The 13,508-nt window shown below is 37.5% G+C and overlaps 1 protein-coding gene across 2 annotated transcripts in view; it reads left to right on the top strand.

The window, feature by feature from the left end:
- The window catches only part of CDK17 (cyclin dependent kinase 17), an 85,850-nt gene that overhangs the window by 57,441 nt on the left and 14,901 nt on the right, over window positions 1–13,508 (top strand). For both annotated transcript variants that reach the window (XM_081330416.1, XM_081330417.1), the window contains exons 5-8: window positions 3,824–3,949; window positions 8,171–8,227; window positions 10,616–10,730; window positions 13,385–13,479. In XM_081330416.1, the coding sequence (XP_081186542.1) occupies window positions 3,824–3,949; window positions 8,171–8,227; window positions 10,616–10,730; window positions 13,385–13,479 (393 nt within the window). The remainder of the gene's footprint in view (window positions 1–3,823; window positions 3,950–8,170; window positions 8,228–10,615; window positions 10,731–13,384; window positions 13,480–13,508) is intronic.

Below are 13,508 nucleotides of genomic sequence, written 5' to 3'. Positions count from 1 at the left end.
ATAAAAACAAAATAGTGCCCATTCCCCCCACACCCAGTTCTAAAAACACAAAAGGCACTGTTCTTTGTCTTTTTCTAGCTATTAGTAAGACAGACATGATTGTGATCTAGAAAAGAGAAAGCTCAAAGAAGCCTATAGTCATTATTTTAGCAAAGCCAAATAATAATGCTATTGTTTTATTTAGTTAGTAGACAGGCAGTGAGGCCGAATAGTGTAGCATTTTTCAATGTATATAACCATCAGATAAATTCACTCCACTCTTTCTACGTATTCTTTCTATATATCTGATTTCTAATTTCTGCCATATAGACTAATTTTCTAGAATGTGCCTTAATGGAGGTTTGCACGATCCAAAGATTTTGCCCAACAACCTGTCAGAAAAGGATATTGAAGAGATTAGATCTGACCTCTTAAAACCCCTTTGTTTGTTTCTACAAAATGTGCCTCTGCTTTCAGTATGATGTAGCAGAGAACTTTAGTGCAGAGCTTTGTGATCAAGAAAGCTTATTGTGAAGCAGAAGTAGTCCTTGAGGGATCCTGGTTTTAAACTATTCTAGGTTTTAATAATTAAAGTGAGCACTTTGAATCAGATTTAGCAACTGATTAGAAATCATTGGAATTTCAGTGTAACCTATTGCATAAAAATATATGGCTTCACTGTTTTGAATAATAATTCTTCCTGGCACAAATTACTTTTTAAAATTACAAGCAGCAGATAGAAATGTACCCAAAACTGGCTTCTTCACTCAAGTGATGCCATTTCCTTGTATTGAATTGGCTAGTCATAAAATAACATTATTTACTGTTTGCAGAACACTTGTGTGAATGAAAGTTGTACTACTAAAAGTTAAATAATAAATAATGGTCCAGGAAGTAGGTAAATATGCTTCAAGAATATTTCCTCTCTGTTTGGACTTCAGGGTTACTGGGAAATCAAAGGCAGATTTTTGTATCAGCCGTGGAAATTGAACTACAACTGAAAATATGGCAATGTAAGCTATAGTTTGAAATGTGTAGTTTTGGAAAGACCGTCTCTTACTCATGACGCTTTCATTTAATGCTGCTTATTAATCTGCACAATGCTCTGAAACTGAGTACAATGGGAAAGCTCTTGACTTCCCCAGATTTCTCTTTTCCTGTTTAAAAACGGAATTGTGCATGACAGTAAACAAAAGGAGGAAAAAGTACTTAATTTCCTTCATTTATAAAAATCTGTATGAATGCCAGTATTTGCGGTAATTGCAGTAAAATTCTATACGTTTTAATTGTCAATTTAAGAATCTATATTTAAATTAAGTTTCTAATTTAAATATAGATCCTTTTCATTCTGGCTTTCTGAATTAAACATTTTTTCATTAAAAACACGAATGCTGTTTTACTGTGATTTTCTTAGAGCTGACTCAAAAGCTTAACTGTGATTTGGTTAAATCAGTAACCAAATCAATATGTTTAACATGATTAACTAACATGTTTTCCATATTGAGCTGAGTGATAAACATTCCGTGTTACTATAGTTTTAGCTTATGTATCAAGAATAGAACCAAAGCCTTGGCAAGCTGGTAAAATTTGAAAGAACATTGGAAGAAGGGAGGGAAATATTGGCATTTGTTCTGTTGCAAGTTAAAGATCTAAACTGAAAGCCTTTTACACTTTTTAACATACACAATAGTCAATATCCTTAATAACTTATGGATCCGCAATGCATTATTTGCAGTTATTAGAACAGCCATAGAACACCAAAATGGTGATCACCAACCTCAGTTACTTTTTAAAACTATTACTAACATTTTAAAAGGGCCAAAAGATATCATTGTGATGCTGGTGAATCATTTTTCATTATGATTCTGAATTAGATCTGCTATTAGATCTTCATTCTGTTGTCAGTAGAAGCTTTTATTTTTAATTACCATACCAAAAGTATGCTAGAATCTACAATTATAAGTCTCTAATATTTCAAAATGTTAAATATAATGTTTTTATGTTCTCTATTTAGTTTGGACTGGTAATTCCTCCCCATTTTTGTGGTAACATATTTCTGTTGTAAAATCAGTCTGTTCATGCTCTCTGCCCTGTTTGAGGTGTGTTCTGTTTTAGATGCATTGGAATCTTAAATGTGTGTACACTCCCTAGAAAAGGCTATATGGTTTGACCATAGATGTAAATGGCATGATTAGCTTACTGGCAATGTGGGCTTGTGTGAGGAAACCTCAAGTTATGCAGCAGATCCCTGGGAAGGAGACTTAGAAAGCCATGTGAAATTCAAAGGAGCAAAACAAGCAAAGCCAGAAGAATCTTCCTCTTAGCAGCACTAAACTCTACCACGCCATACAGAAATGTGAAGAAATTGAGAATATTTGAGAGCTTCAGGCCACAGAGATTTCTCTCCCTTCCCCAGCCTGTGTCCCCTACTAGATCCATTGTAAAAGTCCTTTTCCAGTGCTTTGTGTTAGCATCCCAGTCCAGAGATCCTTGTGCATAAAGCATTGACCTAATATATAGTTCTTCATAAAAATGCAGTGTATTTTCTGTGGAAAAAATGATCTGCTGCATAGTCTTTCAGAGTTAAAAATGCAGGCAAAGGTATCATGTTTAAATTATCTTATCATGAAATAGCAATGAGGCCTGCAAATATTATTGGTGTTCCGTCTTCCTTAGCAGTGCCTGCATCACAGGCATAAGCCATTTTGGCAAGCTCATTAATTATCATCATGAACAATAGAGAGAAGCACATTTGAAGAAGGTCAGTATAACATCACCATCTTTGAAAGGTACTGGAAATTTGAAAGACCAAAGAACCATTGTCATGTAAATTGTGTGAGATAGCTGTTTTTGGAATGCAAGACTCCTCCCCAACTCATTTACTTATCTATATTTCATAAGGACATTGAACAACACAGGATGATTAAAATGTGATGGTAATTACCTAGAGTCATTCTTTGCAGTAGAATAACTGACTTTGTGCAAGGAAAGTATTATTCATTGCCATTAGCTGAGTGTGTTCCTATCATGCCTTGATCATAGTGATACAATAAACCAGGAAGTGATTTACCATGATTCATATTTCAAAATTGGCTTACATTTACATTTAGAAGTTAACAGTTCTTACATTTAGAATTACATTTTTATTTGAGCACATTTAACTTTTTACTATTAATGTAAATATTTTCATCTCATAAAGTTGTCTATTGTAAATTAAACAATAACATAACTTTTTAAAAAGCTCACTGGTGAGAGTCCTATGATTCCTTCATGCAAGAGAAAAGTAGGAGTCTTAACTTTGCCTTATAGCCCAGTGGTCCCCACCTTTTGCGGCTTGGCCCGGCAGGAGGGGGAATAGGGAACTGGACCTTGTAAGTGGCAGGCTGGCACCTGAAATGATACCTTTAAGACTATCAAGAGATAACATCTGCCTAACAATCTGTCCAAATTTTTAAATTTTTATGAGGAACTCTGAATTTCACTACATGTGAAGGGTATTAGGGAAGCATTGCCAGATTTAGTCTGCAAAAATTTGGGCAACCACTAAATAGCAGCACGTAGAAAATATTTGTAAATCAGATACTTGGCAAGGTTAAAGACGTTCTTTCCATTAAAGAAAGTAACATTCTCTTTTGTTATTTTGGGAAGTAAAGATTTCTTAACAACTTCAGATGAAGCATTGCAATTGTGTCTTTCGATAGAAACAGCCTGTTTGGTTCATTTCTGTGTTCTTAACCAGTAACAGACTATGCCTGCAATACTGAGTGCTTATTGACATTTTTATTTTCAATGGAAATAATTTTTGAAAATATGTCCTCTTACTAGTATTGGTTTACTTCTGCAGGACTTGAATAAACGCTTGTCACTACCTGCAGACATTAGGATACCTGATGGATATCTTGAGAAGTTGCAAATAAATAGTCCACCATTTGATCAACCAATGAGTCGACGGTCTCGTAGAGCATCATTGGTAAGATCTTTTACCTGAAATAGATAACTTTACTATATCCTTCATACTTTTATTGCAGCCCGCATGTTTAGATACATTACAGCAAAAATATAGGTGTCTTAGAGCACAGCTGTACTGTGATATAATTCATTTAATTAAATGATGTATTAATATTTTCTTAAATAAATCTCAATGCCTGGATTTACCCATAACCCTAAGCTTTAATTCATGATTTGCAAGCTATAGTAGCTTGGATCCTCTATCAACTAGGCAACAAACATAAATGTTGGATTATTATAAAGTGTGAACCCAACTGATTTCTCTATTATGAAAATTGTTTAAAAAGCAGGTAGACAAATGCAAGTGTGAGATCTCACATTAGTCAAGTATAATAACAAGACAGTGGATAATAAACCATGCTTATAAAATACAGGTAGGCCTTGGATTAAAACAGCAATTGGGTCCACAGTTTTTGTTGCTAAGAGATGTGGTCATAAAGCACAATGTCACGTGACCACATTGCATAGCAATAGCAATAACACTTAGACTTAATACTCTCTAAGCAGTTTACAAAAGCCAGCATATTACCCCAACAATCTGGGTCCTCATTTTACCCACCTCAGAAGGATAGAAGGCTGAGTTGAGCCAGTTAGGATCGAGCTCCTGGCTGTGGGCAGAGTCACCCTCCAATAATGCATTCTAACCACTGAGCCACCATGGCTCCAGCAATGGCAGCCTTGCAGTTCTGGTTGCCATCATAACCCAGGACTCTGCAGTTCATTAAGCTGGAAGAGACAGAAGTCCGGCAGTGGCAGCAACAGGCAGACCAGGGTTGTGCATTGTTCTGAAATACAGGTGCCACAGGGAGGCAGGGGTAACTCAACAGTGCTAAGGAGCACAGATGCTGTGAAGGGAATCCTATGCAAGTCCTACAGAGCATAGGTGGGTAAAAAAGCAGCAACAGTATCTTCCAACTTCCTGTTGGCTTCTCCATTAATTTTGCTTGTGGGAAGCTGGCAGTGAATCTCAGAAAACACAACCACGTGACCTTGTCTTGCTGCAGTATTGTAATCATGAGCCAGGCACCAAATGCTCGGATTGCAGTCGTGTGATCCAGGGATGCTGTGACAGCTGGAACTCTTGAGTACTGGTCATAAATCCCTCTTGTTCAGTTCCATCATAATTTTGAATGGCCTCTGAATGAGTATTCATAACCCACGGACTATCTGTAGGTTGTAGCATCATGAGTGAAGGTAAAATAATCTCTGTTTAAATAAATAGGGAAAAAAGTTTTTATAGATTTTAAAATTTTCCAGCTCATCATGAATTATGCAGACAAAATAATTTTAAACATCATTTAGTGTTATTTCATCGTGTTTTCACTTTTAGGTACTTGCTGACTATAAGATATTCAGACCTGATCCCCTGGGTCTACCCATCACCCCAGTGCTTTGTTCTAAAGAGCCATTATTAATTTATCTAGTTAAAGGCTTGTTTCAGTTTCAAAGAGAAAGGGGTACACTGAAATGCGTATCTTTTCCAAGGATCAGACCACAGTTGTGGAGGGCAGTCTCAGTGTCCTCTCCCGGGTCAAGCATACACACAAATACACAAAGAGATGGGTTTTTTTTATCTCTGTTTGCTAATTGAAGCTTGCAAACACAACCATTTGCAGTATAGAAAGAAATTACCTTCCAGACTTCAGCAGGTTTGGCTTACCAGAGTTCCAATTCAAAGTAGAGAATAGTCAGGTAGAGTCCAAAGGTCAGAGCTTCTAGCTAGCAGAATGATCAGCCAATCTGAGTTCAAAATCATGAGGGTTCACAAGTCAGGGCATATCATGTGAGCATTAACAGGCAGTTGTCATCTATGGAGAGCTTGTGCCTGCTGCTCCGTTTTAATAGAAAGAGCCCTGGTGTGGTCTCATTTAGTGGGATGGGATTCCTTCCACTTGAGCTGTCTTACAGAGTGCCTTTGTGCTACTCTTTGCAGCCCCTGCTTTGGAAGGGGGCGATAATTTTGCACCTTCATCGTCAGAGAGTGACAGTAGCTGTATCTGAAGATTACTGGCCTCTCCAACCTTCTCTGCCTGCTGAGATAGTAGTCTGTCTGGTGGTGCTGGTGCTGGTTGCTTGTTACCTGTCTTTCTGGAGCTGATTCTGGTTCCTCATCATCAGTCTCTTCCTCTGACTCCAAATCAGAGCCATCCATGACACCATGTACACTGAGGAGTTCTTTAACTCCTTGAAGACAAACTCTGATATATGAGTGTTTTTCAAGTACCGTAAAGCATTGTTTCTCTTTCGTATCTGAAGTCCTGCACACAGCCCTCTTTTACTGAATATATGATCTCCAGCCCAACAACAAGAAATTCTGTAGATGGTATGACCACAATTGGGCACAGAATCATGGTTGTTGAACAAAGCATAGTTAAGTGAAACACCATGTGACTGCTTCACTCAACGACCATGATCCACTCTGCCACAAAAGGGCTGTCTTTTAAATCCATACAGAACCTTCAACTAGTTTAGAACGCAGCGTCACATACAGTTTTGAGTGCCGCATGGTTAACCTGAGTAACACCACTAATGCACTGGATCCTAGTTGCTTTCCAGGTGCAGTTCAATATGCTGCTTATCACATTAACATCTGCAGTGTCTTTTTAAAGCTTTGAAATAAGTCCCACTGGGTTCATTGCAACTTGTTTCCTAATAAAAGGTCAAGAGCACAGGCTCTGTGGGTGTGTTCTGAACAGCCTCCTTTGTCCTGATTATTAGACTCCCTATATAGCCTAATTTCAATTTTTTGAAAGGAATTTTTAATCTTAAAAACTACCGCAACAACAATGGGAAGCTAACATACTGCAAAGCAATGCATACATTTAAGCACAAATGTTTCTTCCTAGAGGGCCTCTTGCTCTAATGTAAATCTCAGAGACATTCTGGGATAATAAAAAAAGAAAAATCAAATGCTTTTCTATAGAAGTTACAGTTCCCCTTCTGAATCATATTGCAAATAGGCAGTCCCCTAAGTTACTCATTTGGGGAATATTCCCATGTCAGGTTCTCAGAATTCTAAATGCACCCACCAACTGGCAGTATTTGTTCACTATTGCCCTAGTGAACAGTTACCATATCTGATTGGTATGGAGCACAATAAGAGAAATGTACTATGACGTTTTAGAGGTTTAATCTGTTCATTCATTCATTCATTTAAATTTTATTGGACAGTATTTATATTGCTGGCATACAAGTAGTAAATAGAGAAGCATAAACAAAAAAGTAAATGAGTAATAAAACTCAGTATAAACAAAAATATATGCAAAATTTCGCTGATAAGCTACCCTTTCATATAGGGCTGTTTGTAAGTTTCACTGTTTATAGAATGCAAAAAAGATTGTGCCTCGTGGACCCCCATGGGAAGTGTGTTGTGTCTTCTTGTCCATTCTCAACAGGCCTTCTATAAATGATCAGGCTAAAGAAGCACATTCAGTTCTTGAAAATGAGAAGGCTATTATTTTTTAATATACTTTCTATGCCTCCTACAAATAATAGTTTCTTAATAATCATATATAAACAATAATGATATGCCCTGATAGAGATAGTAATAACATTTTAAGACAGCACACATTCTATTATGAAGTTCTATGGTGAATAGAGGTTGACATGGGCAAAGGAAACAATACTACTAAAGATGTAGTGCAGGCAAAGTTCATGTATCTAAGTCAGGGGTGTCAAACTCAATTTCATTGAGGGCCGCATCAGCATTGCAGTTGCCCTCAGGGGACCTGGTGGGCGTGGCCTGGGTGGGTGTGGCCTACTGGGTGGGCGTGGCTAGAGTGCATATGGCCTACTGGGTGGGCATGGCCAGCTCTACATCGTTCGCATCAAGGGTGCCTATGGGGGCCTGGGCAGGAGTGGCACAGATCTGAGGGTCTCTGGCAGAAGAAGGGTCTCTGAGCCAGGGCCAAGGCAGTGGGGGCCGTTCCCTCAGTTTCCAGGATGGCTTCACGGGCCGCATGAAACCACTTTGCGGGCCGGATCTGGGCCACGGGCCTTGTGTTTGACATGTCTGATCTAAGTGGTTTTCTAGCTCTCTTGTCTATTCAAATGTTATGAATATGAATCAGGGATACTTTAGGTTTGCTTATGAAGGTAATGTAATGTTACACATACTTCAAGAAGACAATCTGATCTTTGTATGAATTATATGAATTGTATTTATTCCTTGTTTTTATTACAGTCTGAAATTGGATTTGGAAAAATGGAAACGTATGTTAAATTGGAAAAGCTTGGTGAGGTATGTCTGCTTTTTTAAAAACTATAAAATGAATATAAATGATGTTTTAATTTTAAATGACAATAAAGGGTAATGTCTTGTCCAAGCTCAAAATAAGAAAGAGCACAGTGGAAATCAAAGAATATATATTCCTTAATGGTAATATTTGGCTTTCTGTGTGGATAATTGTGGACAGTTGATATCATATAACAATAGTACATGAGATTTATTTTATTTATTTTAATTCCGTTTATATCCCGCCCTTCTCCGAAGACTCAGGGCGGCTTACAAGCTTAGCAGTAGCCTTCATTCTATGTACCGTATATGCCTGCTTGTTAGGGCTTTCACACACACCCCAAGTGGCATTATTACAAAGTCAGCTTATTGCCCCCAACAATCTGGGTCCTCATTTTACCTACCTCGGAAGGATGGAAGGCTGAGTCAACCTTGAGCCTGGTGGGATGCGAACCTGCACTAATTGCAGGCAGCTGGTGTTACTTAAGGAGGCATTAGCCCACTGCTCCACCAAGGATAATAAGATAAGCATATTATGAAGTATTTGTTACACTTATACTGTATAAATACATTTGAGGGGTCCTTGGTGCTCTCTGAGGTTGTTAGTTTTCTTGCAGACATTTCATTACCCAAACTAGGTAACATCATCAGTGCTATTTGCTGTCAGTTTATATTCTGGCAGCTTGCCCTGTCAGTGTTGGTGGGGGTGGTCTTAGGGATCCTTTGGTTGGGCTATGTACTATTGGCTCTTTGGCAGTTTCTTGATTGGGGTATTGCTTACTTGATTGTTGGTCTGATGTTAATCTATGCTGATTCTGGGTGCTGATTGCTGGTGGAGAGGTGCTTGGGTCTTTTAGTTCTCTTTTGGACTGGTTGATTGTCTCTCTTGTGTAGTCTATAGGTGTTGTTAATTTCTATGTGTCTATAGATGGCTGATTTGTCAGTGTGCCAGGCTTCTAGAAATTCAGACTTGGCCTGGTCTAGGATTGTCACTTTTTCCCAGTTGAAACTATGCTTCAATCTGCCTATATTTTGTGAAATTAAAGCATTTTCATCATGCCTTTGACTGCTAGTTAGTGTTCATAAATGCATTCTGCCAAGCCTTCTGCCTGTTTGTCCTACATAGCGGTTGCTGCAGTTCTTACACTGTATGTTACTTGTTTCAAAAGTAATCAATACAAAAGTGTTATTGTTTGCTATTAGGTAACGCATTTATGAAATGGTTGTTTTATTTCCCCAATGCACACATCTGCGCATGGCTCACTGCATTGTACTGCATATATCACGTTGGTCAGTTTGCGTCTGGATGTTTTATCCTTGGGGTGGACCAGTTTCTACTGCCTTAGTGTATTTTTGGGTTTGGGGTGTGCATGTATGTTGTATTGGCTGAAGAACCTCCTAAGCGTTTCCAACATTCCTGCAACGTATGGAGTGACTACATTGCTTCATTTATTGTTTTCTTCTTTGCCTGTTTTGGAGGAGCTCCTGCTGGGTCTTTTTTGGGATTTGATGAAGGACCACTTGGAATAGCCAGAGGTTCCGAGGGCTTCCTTGATGTGTTTTAGTTCTTTTTCTTTCCCATATTTGTTGGTAGGCAGGCCTTCAGCTCGATGGTGTAGGGTTCTGATAACTCCCATTTTGTGCTCCAGTGGGTGGTGAGAATCAAAATGTAAATATTGATCTGTGTGTGGGAGTTTTCTGTAAACTTCGATGTTAAGGCTTCTGTCATCAAAGAAAAACAAGAAAGTCCAGTTGCCTCGTGAAAAAAGCATCTTTGGGACAACTATGGCCTAGATGACTGAGAATTTCCATAGACATTACCTTCAATTACTTTTCCGGGCTAATACCGCTCCCTCTGTTCCAATGGTTTTCCAAAATGTAACCCTTCAAATGGTATTACAGACATAGGCCAGTTCTAAAGCTGTCCTGTCTGAACTATCATGTCCAGAGCAGCATAAAACACATTCCAGATTATTGATTAACTTCTGGAATGCTGCTAAACCACCTTTGGAATGATAGATTGGCATGGTCCAGGTGAGAAACAGAATATTCCAGAGTTATCCACAACATTCCCTTCACAGAACTGAATAGTTTGCACATACTTAGTATTAAGTAGTAAGCTAGATGTATAAATGGGTAGACACTCTTTCCTATCTTAGGAGTAGGTCCAAAATTGTTTGGCAGTTGTGAAGCTACTGGGAGTGTTATGAATCAGGTATAAATAAATGGCTATGCTTTCAATGATACCATCCTTAAGATTGGGTTGTTTCAACCAATATATAGTGATTAGTATGTATTTGCTTCTAAGCTAATAAAGGTCTAATTAGTTTTTTTTCCCTTTTAATGCAGAATTTGTAAATCAGATTTCATGTGCTTTCTTCATTTGCTATTCAGGGTACATATGCAACAGTATATAAAGGAAGAAGTAAGCTGACTGAAAACCTAGTAGCTTTAAAAGAAATCAGATTAGAGCATGAAGAGGGTGCACCATGCACAGCTATTAGAGAAGGTAAGTAACACCTTTTAATTTAGATGAAATCATGAGCAAAAATTCCAGTTGCATAATTGTATCTAATGTGAAAAAAAATAGGTTTAATAGACCTGGTATGTGTGGTTTCTGGTTCAGAAACACCACAGTAGAAAGTTCCTCATGCATTTTTTGCTTCTTCACAGAGTGAAACAAATTTGGGGATAGGGGAAATACAAGCTTAAGGCCTATTGCTTGCGTTCTCTCTCTCTCTCTCTCTCTCTCTCTCTCTCTCTCTCTCTCTCTCTCTCTCTTTCTTTCTTTCTTTCTTTCTTTCTTCTCTCCCTCCCTCCCTCCCTCCCTCCCCCCTTTCTTTCTTTCTTTCTTTCTTTCTTTCTTTCTTTCTTTCTTTCTTTCTTTCTTTCTTTCTTTCTTTCTTTCTTTCTTTCTTTCTTTCTTTCTTTCTTTCTCTCTCTCTCTCTCTTTCTTTCTTTCTTTCTTTCTTTCTTTCTTTCTCTCTCTCTCTCTCTCTCTCTCTCTCTCTCTTTCTTTCTTTCTTTCTTTCTTTCTTCTCTCCCTCCCTCCCTCCCTCCCTCCCTCCCCCCTTTCTTTCTTTCTTTCTTTCTTTCTTTCTTTCTTTCTTTCTTTCTTTCTTTCTTTCTTTCTTTCTTTCTTTCTTTCTTTCTTTCTTTCTCTCTCTCTCTCTCTCTCTCTCTCTCTCTCTCTCTCTCTCTCTCTCTCTTTCTTTCTTTCTTTCTTTCTTTCTTTCTTTCTTTCTCCAATTTCTATGGCCGCTTATCTCAGTCAGTGACTCTGGGCAGTTTACAATTCAGAAAATATCATTAAAAAAATTAAGCATTTTTAAACAATAAAAACAGTAAAACCAATAAAAACAGTAAAAGTATCTAATTCAACATAAACAGGAGCAGGATATTTGGCCAGTTAGCAATATAGCCGGGAAGAGGGGCCATTAACAAATTCAGCACCCAGGCTTGGGAATTTTTGCTATTGTTTATGGCCTAGTATCAAAAATTTAAGCATTGTTTATTTTTGCCAAACTTCTTATTTGACCAAAGCAAAATGTTTTATAATTAAACAAAAAAAAATTCTGGAATGTATTGAAATGTAATGTTTAAAGTAACAGAATGGAGTCTCTCTAATCAAAGTTAAGATAAAGGCAGAAAACTGCTTTCTTATTCAACTCTTTTGGAAGAGGAAATGTCTTAATTATCTTTTTCTGTGACAGGATATACAAAAAGTTTGAACAATAAAAAATAAATGTAAGGTTTCCCTATGGAAAATGGTGCAGTTTTATTGCTTACTTGTTGAAGAATAGAATTGTGTAAAACATTTTGAAGTAAAATGTTCAGATTCCAGAATGTTAATATTTCATCAGTGGTGGGCCATTCCAAACTCATTGCAATTGGATTGATGAAAAAATGGGCTGTTTAAATTAGTAGTAGCTATGGGGGGGACACAGGAGACCAGTTTGATGAAAGCAAAGACAGTACATTATATGCTCTGTCCCCTTTATGTGTTGCTAAAGGGATGGAGCTGACAAAAGCAGTGAAATTCTGCAGATGCCACTGATTTCAATTTCATAGTCAGCACAGAGCTCCTTTTATTTCCCAGTTTTTCTTAATGGTTTCTTGCCCATGATTTACTTCATAAATTTTATTTCCTTCTTTTCATCATCAAGATAACTATTGCTGCTTTTTATGTATCCTTTTCATCAACTCATGGTATGTTACTGGATCTATTTTGATGATGATGATGATGTTCAGACTTTTCGTGGATCTGTTTTGAGCACAAAATAATACAAATTCTGTGTATTTGAGCTGAAAATATTATATCAATTTAGGCCAAATTGCTAGTTGCAGCTGCAGTTGATTTCAGTTGATTTTTTTTCCTGGATGTGAAGTTCCTAAACCAAGCTAGAAAGCAGTGCGTCTGCCTCGAAAATGTGCTTTAGACTTAGCATAAGAAGAGTATCTCTCTGCTATTAATTAAAGCACCCACATCCCATTTTAGGTTTCACCCAAGCCTGAAAAAGATCCTGCTTTAACAATGATTAGGTAAAGCAATTTTTAAAGCAGCAGCATATTTTTTAAGGTGTACAAAATACTGTTTTAATGAGTAGCATAAAGGTGCTGTGCTCACATGAGAGCTCATGCATTTCTTCCTAAATATTTTTGAAGACTTATCAAATTGATGAAAATAATTAAATCCATACTACACATTTGCCACCCAGTAATACAGGTGGTCCTTAACTTACAACCACTCATTTAGTGATCATTGGAAGTTACAATGGCATTGAAAAAAGTGACTGGTGGCCATTTTTTTTTCAAATTTAAGGCCATTGGAGCATTCCCGTGGTCACATGATCAAAGTTCGGACACAACTGACATGTATTTATGAGGATTGTAGTGTCCCAGGATCATGTGATCACCTGATAAGTAAAGTCAATGAGGAAGCCAGATTCACTTAATCACCATGTTACTAATGTAACAACTGCAGTGATTCAATTAACAACTATGGCAGGAAAGGTCGTAAAATGGGGAAAAACTCAAGAACTGTCATGTTTAGCAATGGAAATTTTGGGCTCAATTGTGATTGTAAGTTGAGGATTACCTGTAAATGTACAGTTTAGTTCACTCATTTATGTATTTGACAGTTCATTCTGTTCTTTTTTTCAGTGTCATTACTAAAAGATCTAAAACATGCAAATATTGTTACATTACATGATATTGTCCATACAGACAAATCATTAACTCTTGTATTTGAGTATCTGGTAAGTTTTTCAAAATTTCTCTCAAGTGT

The sequence above is a fragment of the Vipera berus genome (genome assembly GCF_964194415.1).
Source record: "Vipera berus genome assembly, chromosome: 6".
NCBI lineage: Eukaryota > Metazoa > Chordata > Lepidosauria > Squamata > Viperidae > Vipera > Vipera berus.
This window is presented reverse-complemented; position numbering and strand designations above follow the sequence as displayed.